Below are 14,835 nucleotides of genomic sequence, written 5' to 3' on the forward strand. Positions count from 1 at the left end.
GGGGGAAAAAAAACAATTTTGAGAAATTTGCCACCTGGAAACTACTGAAACACGCCAGCAACAACAAATGTCCTACCTTCCCACATTACCACATGCATGTGTGGGCTTACCTGGGCGGAAAAGAAAAAAAGAAAAAGTGTCGACCATCCCAAAGTCCAGCGGCAGTCCCAGGGAGCGCTGACAGGGTCCCTATCCCTACCCAGAGGGAAAAGCTGTAAAGCAGCGCAGCAAGAGCGCCACAACTGTCGGGTTGATGTCCCCGGCCATGGGCGCCTGTCTCCCATTTAGGTCGATCGTCCACAAGTCTGGCCATGGTCCCAGGGAGCACCATCAGCGTCAGCGTCCCCATCCATACCCGGTGGGAAAAGATCTAACCCAGTGCAGCCAGAGATCCAGGTAGTTCGGCGGTGATGTCCCCGGCCAAAAGCTGTAACACGACATGGCCAGAGCTCCAGGACGGCCGGGGGGCTGCCCCTAGTCTTGGGCGTCTGCCTCTCATGTGGCTAGACCACCCCCCAGCTCAGCATCCGTCATCGGACGATCCAGCAGGGTCCCCGTCCCTCTAAGAAGGGAAACGCTGTAACATGACACTGCATGAGCTCCAGGACGGCTGGGAGTGCTAGCTCTGGCCTTGGGCACCTGTCTAAAATGTGGGTCGACCATGCACAAGTCCAGCCACAGTCCCAGGGAGCCCCGGCAGGGTCCTCATCCCTCACTGGAGGGAAAAGCTGTAACGTAGCCCAACCAGAGGTCCAGGACGGCCGGGGGTGCTGCCCCTGGGTGCCTGTCAGCCATGTGGGTTGACCGTCTCAAAGCCCAGCGGCGGTCCCAAGGAGCCCCATCTGGGTCAGTGTCCCTCCCCAGAGCAAAAAGCTGTAACATGGCCCCCGGCTAGAGCTCCTGGACAGCCAGGGGTGCTGCCCCTGGCCTAGGGAATCTGCCTCGCACGTGTGTCGACTGCCCCCTAGCCCAGCGGCAGTCATGGGGCAACCCAGCGGGGTCCCCGTCCCTCCCCTGAGGGACAAGCTGTAAGGCAACCCGGCCAGAGTTCTAGGAAGGCCAGGGGTGCTTCCCCCAGCCTTGGCCGTCTGCCTTGCACGTGTCTCGACCGCCCCCCTGCCCACCCAGCCCAGCGGCTGTCATGGGGCAACCCGGCAGGGACCCCTGTCCCACCCCAGAGGGAAAAGCTCTAACGTGGCTAGGCCAGAGATCCAGGACGGCCGGTGGTGCTGTGATGGCCAACGTGCCAAACAGCCCCCAACCCCAAAATCCTTTCCCTGGTGGCTAAGTGCTCCTTTCTACTTCCAAGGGGTGGCAAAATGGGTCCATACCCTCAATGAATCGAATGTGGTGCTTCTTCTGGGGGAGAGGCGGAGGGGTCAGATCCCGTAAGGTAGGGGCTCTAGATAGTCATCTAGATAGTGCTTTCAGTCCACTAGTTGCCAATCTAGTCATAAGGAGTCACCTCCCCCTACCTTCCGGGATCTGACCCCTCTGCCTCTTCCCCCAGAGGAAGAAGCGCCACATTCAATTCTTTGTCCAGGTCAGTAACTAGTGCACAATAGCTACTGGACAGTGCATGCCCACTGTTCAGCTTCACAGTCTTAATTCAATTTTAATACATGCCAGTATCAGAGCCAATTGGCCCTTTTTCCAAGGTGAGCCCCACATTGATTGAGCCCCTCTTCCTCGTTTTGTTCCCCGATTTAGGGAGACCCAGTCGAGGCCCATGAAGAAGGCTTCATTGCCGAAACGTCACGGGACTACTCCATCTTGTGGGCTATTTACCACCCATCCCGTACCAACACTCGATCTACCTCCAGACGTAGACCAACGACGCCACCCCTTTGTTTCCAGCATTATCAGCTCATAAGTACTCCCACATCTTTGAGCAGTCCCTCCAGTTACCTTGGTTCTTTTGTATGGCGAAAATTCTGGAATAAAAGTCCAAACCTCTCACGGAGGCTGAGACTACTTCCACTGCCTGGCTCTCGACGAGCGAACGTATCTCCGCCAACAGAGTTGCTGTCCCAATCTGTGGGAGTGGAGGGGAGGAAGGAGAAGGGACCAGTAGGCGGTACCCAGAGGATACTACAGAGAGGATCCATGGGTCCGTGAAGTTCTGGCGCCAAAATTGCATGTGAAAGGCAAGTCTGCCCCCCCACTGGAGATACGTGGACCCGAAGGGACGCGTCATGCTCTCTTTCTTTCTGTATGGGGTTGCTGTTGCTACTCTTGTTCAGAAGGGAATTGCCATAGCATTTCGGTGCTGGACTGCCCATGTGGGCGGGACAAAGACTGATATGCAAATGGTTATTTCCCATCTGTGAAAGGTACAGTGAGCAAAAAGCGATGGCTGCGAGCTCTCAAAGTGGGGAAAAACCACAGAACAGGTTATCATGTTATGTTCTTTCTGGAGAAGGGCGCCTGCTACCTTTTATTGAAAAATGTATTTCCTTCCGAGGCTGCGGCTGAGGAGGGGGACTGGAAGAAGCCTTTGCTCCCCCCTTTTTGTTGCTTGCGCTGGTGCTGACTGGGTGAGCGGTCAGGTTGTCGCGACCTCCGTTCCTGGAAGCCGTGGAACCCGCCGAACAACCGCCCCCCTGTCGGAGCGTTTATGCCAAGGCCACAATGTCTTTCTGCATTGGGATACCCGTTTTGGTAGGGGGTCATTGGGTGAGGACTTCTGCCAGGACCCCCTCCTCGGGCTGCTCTACCTCAGGTTGAGGAAGGACAAATATTCTGCCAAACCTGCAAGCCTGTCGTGGAAGGCCTTCGCTGACGACGGCGTGTCAGGGTCCTCCTCCTGTGTCTATCCGAGTGTCCGGCTGGTCTGAAGCGGGTGTAGGAGTACTGGGTGCTGTGGGCTGCGGTGTGGGGACTGGAGGCTGCTGCAGAGGCTGTTGTGTAACCGCCTGAACTGTGGGAGGCAGGGGAGCTGGAATCAAAGGTGACGGCAGGGGCAGCGGGGCTGCGCTTGGGCCAGTGGCGCAAGAGCCATGGGAGGAATGACAATGGGCACCGGTGGGATGACTGGATCCCGAAGGATGGCCCCCATATGGGGGGTTTGTATCAGTGCCAGGAACCTTTAGACCAACCGGTCGTCAGAGGCTGAAGTGGCAGGAGATATTGTCGGAGTGGCTGGGGGCTGCTGGGGCTAGAGCGCACTCTGCCTTGGCTGCCGGGGGACCCTGCCCTGCGCCACTGATGGATAAACTGTAGGCCACGTACCTGGTTGACACCAGTCCCACCTTGAAACTTGTTCACCCACCTGCTCTGCCGCTAGGAGTGGCATCGGATGAGCAGCCATGTTCTCTGGCCTAGTGGCCATTTTGTCGAGCTGCGTGCCAAAGTCGTGGTGCCTCCTCAAAGACTCTTGGTGGTGGAGCGAGAGGCCTACCCTGCACCTCAGGTCTAGGCCTGGAAGGCGTATTGCCTTTGACGGTGACTCCGGTAGTGTTGTCATAGGGTTCACCTGCACGCATTGAGCCGGTACTAGGGCGTAGCCCCTCACAGGGTCAGATTGGCCCCTCGACCTTTCGCCTGTGGCCTGGCCCAAATCGTCCCTGGGGAGTGGGGGCCAGTTTCTGGCCATGCCTGGGCCGGTTCGGAGGATCAAAATTATTATTTTCTTTTTCAAAAAGTCTTTCATCCTTCTTAGGCGGATAAATAAGTACCAACACAGTTTGGGTGATATTGTATGCATATTTGTTCTATAAAAAAAGAGCTTAAGCGTAAGTGCTATACAATAACATATCATTTGGCTTTGGACGTCTGCTTGGATTCACAGTAATTTAGTGTACTTAGGAACAATGCTATTTGATGCCAATTCCTGTTTTGTCAAGGGGTGAAAGGTCGCGTTTCATTGTTTCCCTGGATGTCACTTTGGGGTGGGGTCAAATGACATCACTTCTGATGATGTCATCAGAGGTCAAGGGTCGTGAGGCGAGTGGGTGTGCCACTTTTTTGAGGCGAGGGGTGGGCCACTTTTTTTTGGGTGACCGGGCCCGTTTCTTGTCTCAGTCTGACCTTGGCCCATCAGGTGTACACCTGGTAAAAGAACCTTGCGGCTTCTCAAGCACTGTGTTCGGAACGATCTGATGACCCCTCGGCCGTGAAGCCGGTAGCTGGACTAGCCTGTATGTGTGGGTGCTGGTACCAGAACCGAATAGGTTCCTCCCGCTCTGGCGTTTACTCGGGAAGGAGTTGCCCATACGGGGTGCGATGGAAAATAGCGACCCTCCCTTGAGCCTCGATCACTGTCTGACGGAGGTCTTCAAGTCCTCTGGAGGCGACATTTCAAAGAGCTCTCCACCTAGCTAGCCTGTTCTTCAGTGCACGTGGAGTCCGTGCGTCACATGCGGTACAACCTTCCCAACTGTGGTCGGGGCCGAGGCAAAGAGCGTTGGGGTTGGACGTGGGAAAAGCCCCTCGCAGGCTGGACACCCGCTGAAGTCCACATGCACAGGGGAGGAGTGTGACGCCCGGAGGACAAGGTACCTAGATGACAAATAAAGGACAAAAAAAGATAGAAGAATCCGGGGAAGAGCGTGTGGTATTACATGGCAAGGCCAAACCCAGGAGCGCTGGTGAAATTGGCCCGTTAACGTTGATGCAGAAAAGGGGACTGAGGTGTGGCACCGGTGGGTGGAGTCAGGGTAGCGCATGCTCCCAGGGCCGCACCCCTGCACGCCTCCAAATTTAAAACGGAAGAAGGGTTTATCTGGTGAAAAAGGTTACGTCTCCCGTCCCTAGGAAGGGATGCCCATGCAGTATAGAGGAAAGGGGACGGGACGTAAGAGTAAATAAAATAACAGCGTTATTTATTCATACCATCCATTGTCATAAGGTATATTTCTTTTCCCAGTAAAATCGGCAATACAATTTTTTAGGTTGTAAGCCATAGACACATGGATCATATATTGGTGTTCTTGTTGAGCAAAAGAGGTATGCCCTACGTGCGTGGTTAAGAAAGGATTGTAGTATAGACCTGGTTTTGACAAAATTGGTACGAGTGCTTTAAATCTAAAAATGTTTTTAAAATAACAGTTTGCCAACACACTACTTCAATACCTTCACTAACATATATATAAAACATTGTATTTCTTCTAAAGACTGTAAGCACTGGCAATGTGAAAAGAATGACCTGCTTTAAAGTCCATTACAGAAGTTGTTGGTCTACAAATTACTGAGCAAATGCATTTCTGCAACAGGAAAATTACCTCCACTAGAGGCTAATCAGAGTAACAGATTGGTAGACAAGAACGAGCAATGACCACTAAAGGAAAGGTTAAAAAAAGGCTCAGGATTAATAGAACATGATGCCTTTCAGACAGCGACAGAAAACAGGTTGGTATCTGGAAAAGTGACCTGCTCCAAGGACACTTAGGAATCTTTATTGACAGACTTGATTGCAGGACTAGTAGATATGCATGCCAATGGTAATTTGTCTTGAGCCAGTTTTTGCAGTTAACAAAACTGCTTCTGCGTTGGGGTGTTTGCAACAGCTAATTGTCAAAGTGGGGCCATTAAGCAAAATAAAATCCTCTGATTTGCATACGGCAGTGAAATAAGGGCTTGTCGAGAATTATATACCACGCACCACGTGCCCTCTCTTGGAAGGTATTGTTTTTCCCAGAACTTCAAACATGTAAGGGCAAATGACCAAAAACCAATACTGGAACATGACCCTAATAAGAAATACAGTGCACAGTGCCTCAGGCATTGGACAGGTCTGTGTCTGTCACTATCCAGAAACGTGTGTCGGTAAAACAATCATTCAAGAAGTATGTATCCCTTTTTTAACGTCCGTCAGATATCTTTTAGTGCCGGATTTCTCAAATATTCTATTTATAATACCCCATTCAGTCCATTAGCACAAGGTTTCCACTTTGCTGTGATGCAGATTTTCATTTTCAGTGTTACTAGGGTAGGAAACACAAGGCAACCCCATTGAAACCCCAAACCTAAACAGACCCTCAATCCACAGGTTTGAGAAAATGTTCTATAGGAAATGCAAGACTGCATCCATAAGGGGGATTCGAACACTAGAAACACATCTCAATCAGTGATATAGTCGACCAAAGGCATGGGTTAGAGCAGGCAGTGGTCTTCAAACTGAGGGGCTGGCACGCCCAAAGGATTTCCAGGGTGTGGGGGGCTTCAGACTCTTTAAAAAGGGTTTAAGATGTGTTTTTAATATAGAAGAGTATAAGCAGTAGCCAATCTGCTAATATTTTAAAGGGCATGCACCCCCCGCCTCCGGCCATCCTTTGGGCCCCAGAAACAATACGTTTACTCCAGGGGGGTCTCGGTATGAAAACGTTTGACTACCGATGGGTTGAGCCATCTTCATTTTCAGGCTACATCAACGAACATCTGGGAAAGGTACTGTACATTTTACTATTTTGAAATGTATTACAACTGCAATCATATGTTAATGCTCATAAATAGAAATAAGATTGATACCTTTATTAAGGATAAAGTAGCCATGGATCTCCAGTAGGATGTCAACAACAACATGCCATAGGATAAAACCAATCAACGTGTACGTGTCCCAGGGATCCGGCAGGTTGAGGGCTTGCACATCCATTCCGAGAAACATTGCTGCCACTAGAAAATGGATCATAGTTGGAATCAGACTTGAAAAATATTAAAATTAGTTGGGAACAATGCACATTTTACCAACAACTGCCAGTCTTGGAAGATGGGCACAGTGATGAACGATAAAGTAGTAGCACTAACAGGTTAGCCTTCTCTATCGACACAGGATTGTTTTTTTTAAAAAAAGGTAATTCAGAGGCTATTGTTATTCTATTTGAGCTATTGTAAACATAGCAAACAGAGCACTATAAATCAAAATAATCTAATGAAGTAGCTGTAGTCATATTGCCTGTGATGAGCATTCATCCAGCATAAGAGTTGATCCAATATATGTTGCATCTGAGTAACTCTAATAAGAACCATACCAATGTTTCATATTTAACATTGGTCATTGGATGGTTCGACAATCAGTTGAGTGGTTTCATTAATCGCTCAAATCAACATAATCTGTCCCCTATCCCATTGTTACAACATATTCCAGGCACTCACATCTTTTGCTATAAAATACCCTTTTCCCCCCTCAGAGTAGCATATCGGAATTTAGAAATCACCCTTGTGACTTCTATCAGATTCCCTTCTTGCTTCCACACATCACACTGGGATAAGCACAGCATTATAGTGACCTGCTCCCTTCTCAGTGATCATAATTTCTAGGTCAGAGTATTTGGACGGCAGGTGTTCTGCTTCCCTTTTTGTTTTTTTTACATCAGCGATAGACCTTCATCCAGTGTATTTGCGAATGGAAATGTGTTATTTTTACATATGAAGATTCTAGTGATGGTTTGAAACACTCACTTTTCTCTATTGTCCTTTTTTACAACTGCACGCTTCATCTTGCTTCTCCAGAAAAATGCAAAAACAATTTCAGGTCAAACACAGACGTGTGTAGACAGAATGAGTGAATATCACTTAAGATTCATTAAATGAATGGGGCAGTATAACGGCTTGGGTAACCCTGGCAAAAGTTTGCACTCCCCAACAGTCTTTAAAAGCTGAGAAGGAGCAATTACTTACCGGTAATGTTCTTTCTATGGATTCTTCTCCCGCAGTTTTCTCATCAGATAGATATCCTTCCAGCACCAGCTGCTCAGAAACCTTTTCGCCAGGGGGCGTAGTACGACTCAACATCAACTTGTTGACTCCAGATGCAACGTAGAATGTATTTATATTTTACGTCACCATGCCCCCGTAACTCAGTTCCCTACTTCCCCTCTGCCCCTCCTTCCCACCCACCCCGATCTAAGCAGCCGCAGAGCAAGAGTCCATAGAATTCGACTTAAAAAACAGCCCACAAACTGAGGAACAGAACCGTGCTAGAAGCAACTGGCTGACAGTACTTATACAATGAGGCATTAACTTGTACTTGACACCTACTCGCCATAACTTCGTCCCATTACAAGAGAACCACCAGATATAGACAGCAGGCCATTTTCATAGTGGGGCAGGACGGGATGGTGATGAGGAATCTGCAGGAGAAGTATCCATAGAAAGACCATCACCGGTAAGTAATTTGTCCTTCAATGGATTGCATTCTCCCACCGATTACTCATCAGATAGACTCCCAAAGCAGTACAGAGTTGGTATGAAAGCCCTCATACAAGGAAGCTCTGCCACACCACTCTGCCGAATCGAGCGTCCAAACCACATGCCACATCTAAGCTGCTCAACAATATTTCCTTCGCCGCCACACTCCTTATAGAATGTGCTCTGATGCCTGGTGGTAGATCGTTACCTGCTCTCTGATAACACTGCGATGCCGCCAATTATCTAGCTAGATATTGTCTGTTTGGACGCAGTCAAACCCTTCCTGGACAGAGGGAAAGTTGGTTGTCAAGCCTAGATTTTGCTGTCCTAGCTACGTAAAAGTGGAGTGCCGACTTACAGACCAGCTTGTTTAGCCTTTCCTCATCCTAAGAGGTATGCGCAGGAGGATACAAAACCGGCAAATCGATGCTCTGAGGCATGTGGAATTCAGAAACCACTTTGGCAGAAATTTAGGACGCACCTTGAGCAAAGCCTTCTCCTTGAAAAATTGTACAAAAGGTGGTTTGTAAGATAGAGCCTGAAGCCCACCTGCACGTCTTGCTGACGTGATTGCCACCAGGAAAGTCATTTTGAGGGTAGGCAGCCTGATCGGGAATGAATGCATGGGTTCAAATTGAGCCGCCATCAAAGAAATTCACAACCAAGTTTAGGTCCCAGTCAAAACCGAAAATGGAAAAGGCGGGAACCTATTTATAAGGCCTTTCGAGAATTGGGACATTATGGAACCGTGAAGAAGAATCCTTGATCTGTCAACCTCTTGAACACAAATCTGTCAAATAGCCCTTGACTGTACCTATCTCAATGGCTGCAGAGGGCAGTGACAAAAGGAACTCCATCGCCGTAGTGGTTGGACATGCAAGAGGGTCTATCCTGCATTCCTTACACCACCCGTCAAATTTTCTCCACCTGTACACGTACAAAGATCTCATAAGGTGTGCGTGCAGCTAGTTGCACCTCAAGTACTAGTCATGGCTCAAGAGGCACGCATGTAGGTGGATGGATTCTGGGTTTGAATGAAGCACCCATCCTTCCGAATGGGATAGGAGATCCGGTCGTCGAGGCAACCGGAAAGGGGGGCAGATGGTCAAGTTCAGGGGTTCCGAGTACCATGTTCTCCTTGCCCACCCCACGGGATGCCAGGTATCGAAAGGGAACACATAGTGGCAGTCAAAGACCCACTCCACCAGGAACACGTCCCCCAGTGCACACCGTTGGAAATACCCTCAAGCAACACTGTCTGCACTTCGCATTGGTCCTCGTGGAAGAATATAGGGCCGAGAGGGGCACCATTAGGAGCTGCATTTTGGATGGGTTATAGTAAGATTGGATGAAGATTGCACTAGACACAAAACACCATCTTAGAAAACAGTAGACATCTTTAAATCGAGGCCTGGTGCTGCGTTGCAGCCAGGACAGTAGGCCTGAGCACAGAACATAGATACGTGTGTGACTGCGGGAACGGGTTGCAGCTTGGGCGGTAGTGGGGAAGGCCAAATTCACAATGATCCATAAACCTCTCACTGTCACATATCGTTAGCACATGTAACCTAGAAACAATGCACCCTGCAAGGCCATGAGGGGGCTGAGAGCTCCCTGCAAACAGTTATCCAAAGAGAAGGAAGGCACGAGCCTCAGACCCAGTCCACCCAAAAACCTGAGTTAGAGTGACCAGATGCCCATGTCCCAAGACCCTAACATTCCAGAGAACCAGCCAGCCCAAGTCCCAGACCATAAAACTGTTCGAAGCCCATTGGTTATAAAGATCACAGCAGAACAACCAAGGCCCCTGTGATTTACTCTGCGAGGTGCCAGTGAGGGAAAGTAATACATTTAAAGCTCAGAGTGGAAAGACCTGGAATGGCGCCGACGCGTCCGGGATCAAGTTGGGGTTTGTGAGATAAGATGACCTCTGAGCACATGTCTGCAGTACCAGGTGCACATTAGGCCGCAGATAGGGCATACTAAGAGTTGCACGCTTAATTGCCAATTATAGAGCCCGGTATCTGATGACGCGGTGAGAAGAAACCCACGTGGACGAGGATAGACAGGAGAAGCTGGTGCCAATGACCTGGCATCCCATATGGAGCAGGCCGCCTATGTATAGGGACACACCAACCAGCTACATGTTCTCCTTGCAAGAGGTTTGCCCAGCCTTTTTCCCTAGTTGGTTGTATTTTATCTGGTGTGACCGTTGATGGGCTTCTCTACAAAGGTAATAGAAACCCTGACGTTGAAAGAGAGGAAGATTTAATCAATGGAAATTCTCCCACAGAGAGGGGCAGGTTGGGAGGGTGATGAGGAATCCGTGGGAGGAACATCCATCAGAAAGAACATTACAAGGGGTAAGTAATTTGTTCTTCTAATGGATCGTTCCTCCCACGTATTCTTCATCTTTGATAGACTCCCATAGCAGTTTGTAGATGGAGGTGGGAATAGAGAATGTACTATTGATATATGACGTGGAAAACAGCTTTGCCAAATGTAGCCTCCTGACCAATCAAGGCAATATTATTCTATACAAGTGTACAGCGAAGACCAGATTGCAGCATTGAAAATGTCTTGCACCAGTTCCCCCTTTTGAAAGGCCGATGTAGCCAGTCCTCTTATGGAATGCGCTCTTAAACCAACCAGGACATCCCTGCCAGCTAAAGTGTGGCGTTCCATGACGCATAGAATAATCCAACAGGATAATGTCTGGTTGGTAACAGCTTGTCCCAACTTATGACCAGTATAGCCCACAAAAAGCTGGTCATCCTGTCCGACTTTGTAGTGTAATGTAATGGCTTAATACTCTCTTTGGATCCAAACGATCAGCCTTCGAGAAATAAAGATGTGGATAGAAGGTTGGTGTTAGGCAAGATATGGAGCAGTACCCTTTGGGTGCATTACAACCTTGACCTCCTGGCAATAGGAACCCAGGCTTTGGTATAAATCTGTATTACACAGGTTGGTAGCGTGATTGAGTAGCCAGGCTTATCTCAAGAGGGGCCAATGTGAGCTGTAGGGGAGTTACCCAGAGATTCACAGTGACAAGTATTCAAATAAACTCACACACAAGAATTCTGGATTAAACAATTATTAATGTATTTAACAGTCAGTTTGAGTAAGCCTTCTTCAGAAGGGACAATATAACAGTAAAACACAAATGCACTCCAAAATACACTCTTAATGTTTCTAAATCAGTAAGTACCCTTTTAGGATGGCAGACAGATAGTTCCTACAGCCTCAGGTGACTTCAATAACCAGCACACTGTGGACATTAATATAATCACAGCTGCATTTAGAAACAAACGTAAGAGCATGTCAAAGAAAAAGGTTATTAGAACAAAACAAGAGATCTCAAATATTCTGAAGCATGTAAGTACTTTTGAAACCCCCCAATGCAAAGTAAATTAACCCCTTCCTGGAAGGAAGACCAAAGACAAAGCCAGAGGGAAGAATAATCATTAAGGGAGCCAGGCTAGGCTAAAGTCAATCGGACACAAGTCTAGGTGAGCTGAAGCACTTCTTAGAGGGAGGTAAAAGTCTTGCACAATGTTTTAGAAGTCTTTGTAGAAAAGAAAAAATCAAAGTAGGGCCACAAGCTGTTTAGGCTTGTGAGGTAAAGAATCGGTTAGCAACTTCACAGAAGCAACCAAGACAAGTCTCAACTGAGAAAAAGTGAGGCTACACAAAAGGTAAGTTCTCTTAGACTGTACAGTACCTTTGGTTAGAACAAAACGGTTCCAGCTGGCTTCTGTTCCTGTGCAGCTGTGCAGATCCTGTGTTCCTGGGCCTCAGTCATGGGGACGAGAGGGAGGACGTCTGGAGGACTCCTGCACTGCAGTGGGATGATCAGCGATAGAAAAGGACCAACTTCTATTCAGTGGCACTTTGCGGTTTCAGCTCATTGCGTCTCAGCAAACAGCACCACTGCGGTTCTTCACTGTTGAGATGGGCTTTCCTTGCATCTGGGGACCAGCACTCTGTTGAGGTGGCTCAGGCTCGGTCAGTCCTGCTTCTTGGGAGTCCAGAGGATTTTCCTGGAGCTCTTGGCCAACTTAAAAGCAATGCACACAATCTGGTGTTCCTCTCCCTGGCCCTTCGGTTCCAGCAGCAGCAGCAGCAGTGGAAATACAACCAGCTTCGAGAGGATGTCTAGACGGGCTTACTTTGGAGTTGATTGGACCCACCAACTCAAGTGGAGAAGTCATCTTTGCAGGGCTTCTCCAGTGGAGGCGAATTCCGAGCTTCAGCACAGCAGCAGGGCTTCACTGGGCAAACCAACGGTCCAGAAGTTGGCGGAAGTCCCCTGACGTCCTACCTCTTGTCCCCACGACTGAGGCTCAGGCACAGTGAGATCTGCAGGAACTGCCAGGAACTAATGATTTCAGCTGCCTTTGTTTCCTCATACTAAGGTACTGTGCCAACCCGATTGAGAGAACGCCACTCTCGCGGTGAACGTTCGTGAAACTTTCCCAACTTGCAGGCCTAATCAGCTTGTGACCCGACATGATTCTTTTTCGCCTAAACTACTTCTGAGAACTTTTGCAAAGACTTTACTGTTTGATACCAGAACTGCTCTTTCATATCCAGAACACTAGCCCACTTACTTTGGCCTGGCGTATTGACTTGAATTGAACTCTTCTGGGGAACTGAAACTATTTGCACTGTCTAACAAGTATATGGAATCTATTCTACTTACCTTGTTCCTTTTGCTCACTGCTAAGTAACTGAACTGGAATTTTGCTCGTATTTCAGTGGAGCTCAAACTGTCTCAAAATCTTAGCATTGAAGTGCATTTGTATATAATAAGTGCCTCCTCCTACTGAAATGTTTTCTAAATGATTGTGTAATAAATTAATAAGTGTTTATACCAAGAAAACTCGAGTATAAGTGTCTACTTGAACCACTGTGATTGAAAGTCCTCTGTGTAATTACTTGTACTGTTCACATTCACTCTTGAGAAAAGCCTGGCTTCTCAGCTCGCTATCATAAACTGTGTGGTACAGACTTATACCAAAGGTTGGTTTGGCTTACAGCTGTAGTCCTAATTGTGTGCAGCGGTCCCAGAGGGTAGGGCATGCAATTCTGCCTAGGAATCACCAAAGAACAAAGCTCTGTAGAAGGATCTCCCGAGTCAATTCCCACACAGCAGAGACTATGCTCTGCCTGCTCAGAGCGTCTGCCGGCATGTTCTCCTCTCCGGTCAGGTGAACGGCCGACAGATTTCTTCTTGCAGTGCCCAAAATCAGAGCTGCATTGCCTCTCTGCACAGGGGTAGTGACCCTACACCACCTCTCTTGTTGAGGTTATGCATGACCACTGTATTTTCCCATCATTATCGGGACGTTCTTCCCCCGTACAGAAGGTAGAAAGGCCATCAGCAGCAGTCCGATTGCCCTTAGCTCCAAAAGGTTTGTGTGTAGTTTGGTCCCTGATGGAGACCAGCGACCGCTAATTGCGAGATCATTTGCATTGCACCTAGAAACACTTGTGAACAGGTGTGTTATAAATGCCATTTAATATCATGAGCCACCCCAACCCACAAGGGAAGCCTCCGTAACTACAGTTATCTCTGGCCATGGTTGCCAAAAAGGCTCACCTTTTATCACGTTTTCCTTGCAGGCCCACCACAGGAAATCCTGTGCGACATTGCTCAGGACCTGAAGAAGGCATGTCATTCTGCTGGAAAACTGCGACCACTTGGAACTGAGGGCCCACTGAGGGGACTTAACCCTTAGGCAGGCCTCTGGCACCAGTAAAATGCAGGGAGCCACGGAGCAGAGCAACCTCAGAAAATCAAAGGCTGGTAGATACTGGGCATTCTGAATTTCTCTACCATCTGTACAATATTCTGAGCCCTCACCTCGGGGTGGGGAGTGCAGATTGGGGGGTGGGGTTTAGGCCACCCACCACTCGAGGAAGAATACAGGACTGCAATGAATTGGAGCTTTTGAGGTGTCGTCATGTGGGTCTTCTAGAAATTGAGGGGGAAGCCCAGTTTGTAAAGGGAGTGGCAGGTGCTACAGAGGTGTTCCAGAGTCTTTTCGGGCAAACAATCCCTGATCAGCCAATCGTCCAATTAGGGATACATGTGAATCCCTCCCCTTCTTAGATTCGCTGCCACCACATCCACTTGGTGAAAACTCTTGGGCGAAAGTGAGCCCGAAAAGTAGAAAAATTGAAAGTGAGACCTGCCAATTGAGAACCTCAGGTACTTCCTGTGCTTGGGATGTATAGACACATTAAAGTAAGCATCCTGAACATCCAGTGACACCATCCAATCCTAGAGCTGAAAGGCCTGGAGGACCTGCGATAGAGTTACCATCTTGAACCTGTCCTGCCTGAGGAACTTGTTCAAGCATCTCAAGTGCAAAACAGGTTGCAGTTCTCAGTCCTTTTTTGGAATCAGAAAATAAGAGGGGTACCATTCTTAGTTCCTCTCTGCTATAGGTACTATTTCTATTGCCCCTTTCTCCAACAGGGTAAGAATCTCCTGTAGGAGTGGATATGGTTCCCGTGCAAAGATTGGAAGACAATCCGGAGGCTTTTTTAAGAATGGTATACAGTAACCGTAGGTTACTGTTTGCAGCGTCCCAGTATCTGAATTAACGCCTCGCCATTCTACCAAATGCTGTGCCAACCTGGCTCCCACTACCATCATGTGGACTAAAGCCTGTTGGGCAGAATCCCGTGCAGTGCCCT

The 14,835-nt window shown here is 48.5% G+C and overlaps 1 protein-coding gene across 4 annotated transcripts in view; it reads right to left on the reverse strand.

The window, feature by feature from the left end:
- Nucleotides 1–14,835, reverse strand: part of FRRS1 (ferric chelate reductase 1) — a 730,440-nt gene that overhangs the window by 104,420 nt on the left and 611,185 nt on the right. For all 4 annotated transcript variants that reach the window (XM_069641539.1, XM_069641540.1, XM_069641538.1 and 1 more), the window contains exon 14: nt 6,469–6,612. In XM_069641539.1, coding sequence (XP_069497640.1) covers nt 6,469–6,612 — 144 coding nt within the window. The remainder of the gene's footprint in view (nt 1–6,468; nt 6,613–14,835) is intronic.

The sequence above is a fragment of the Ambystoma mexicanum genome, chromosome 1q (assembly GCF_040938575.1).
Source record: "Ambystoma mexicanum isolate Mex_15411 chromosome 1q, UKY_AmexF1_1, whole genome shotgun sequence".
Classification (NCBI taxonomy): domain Eukaryota; kingdom Metazoa; phylum Chordata; class Amphibia; order Caudata; family Ambystomatidae; genus Ambystoma; species Ambystoma mexicanum.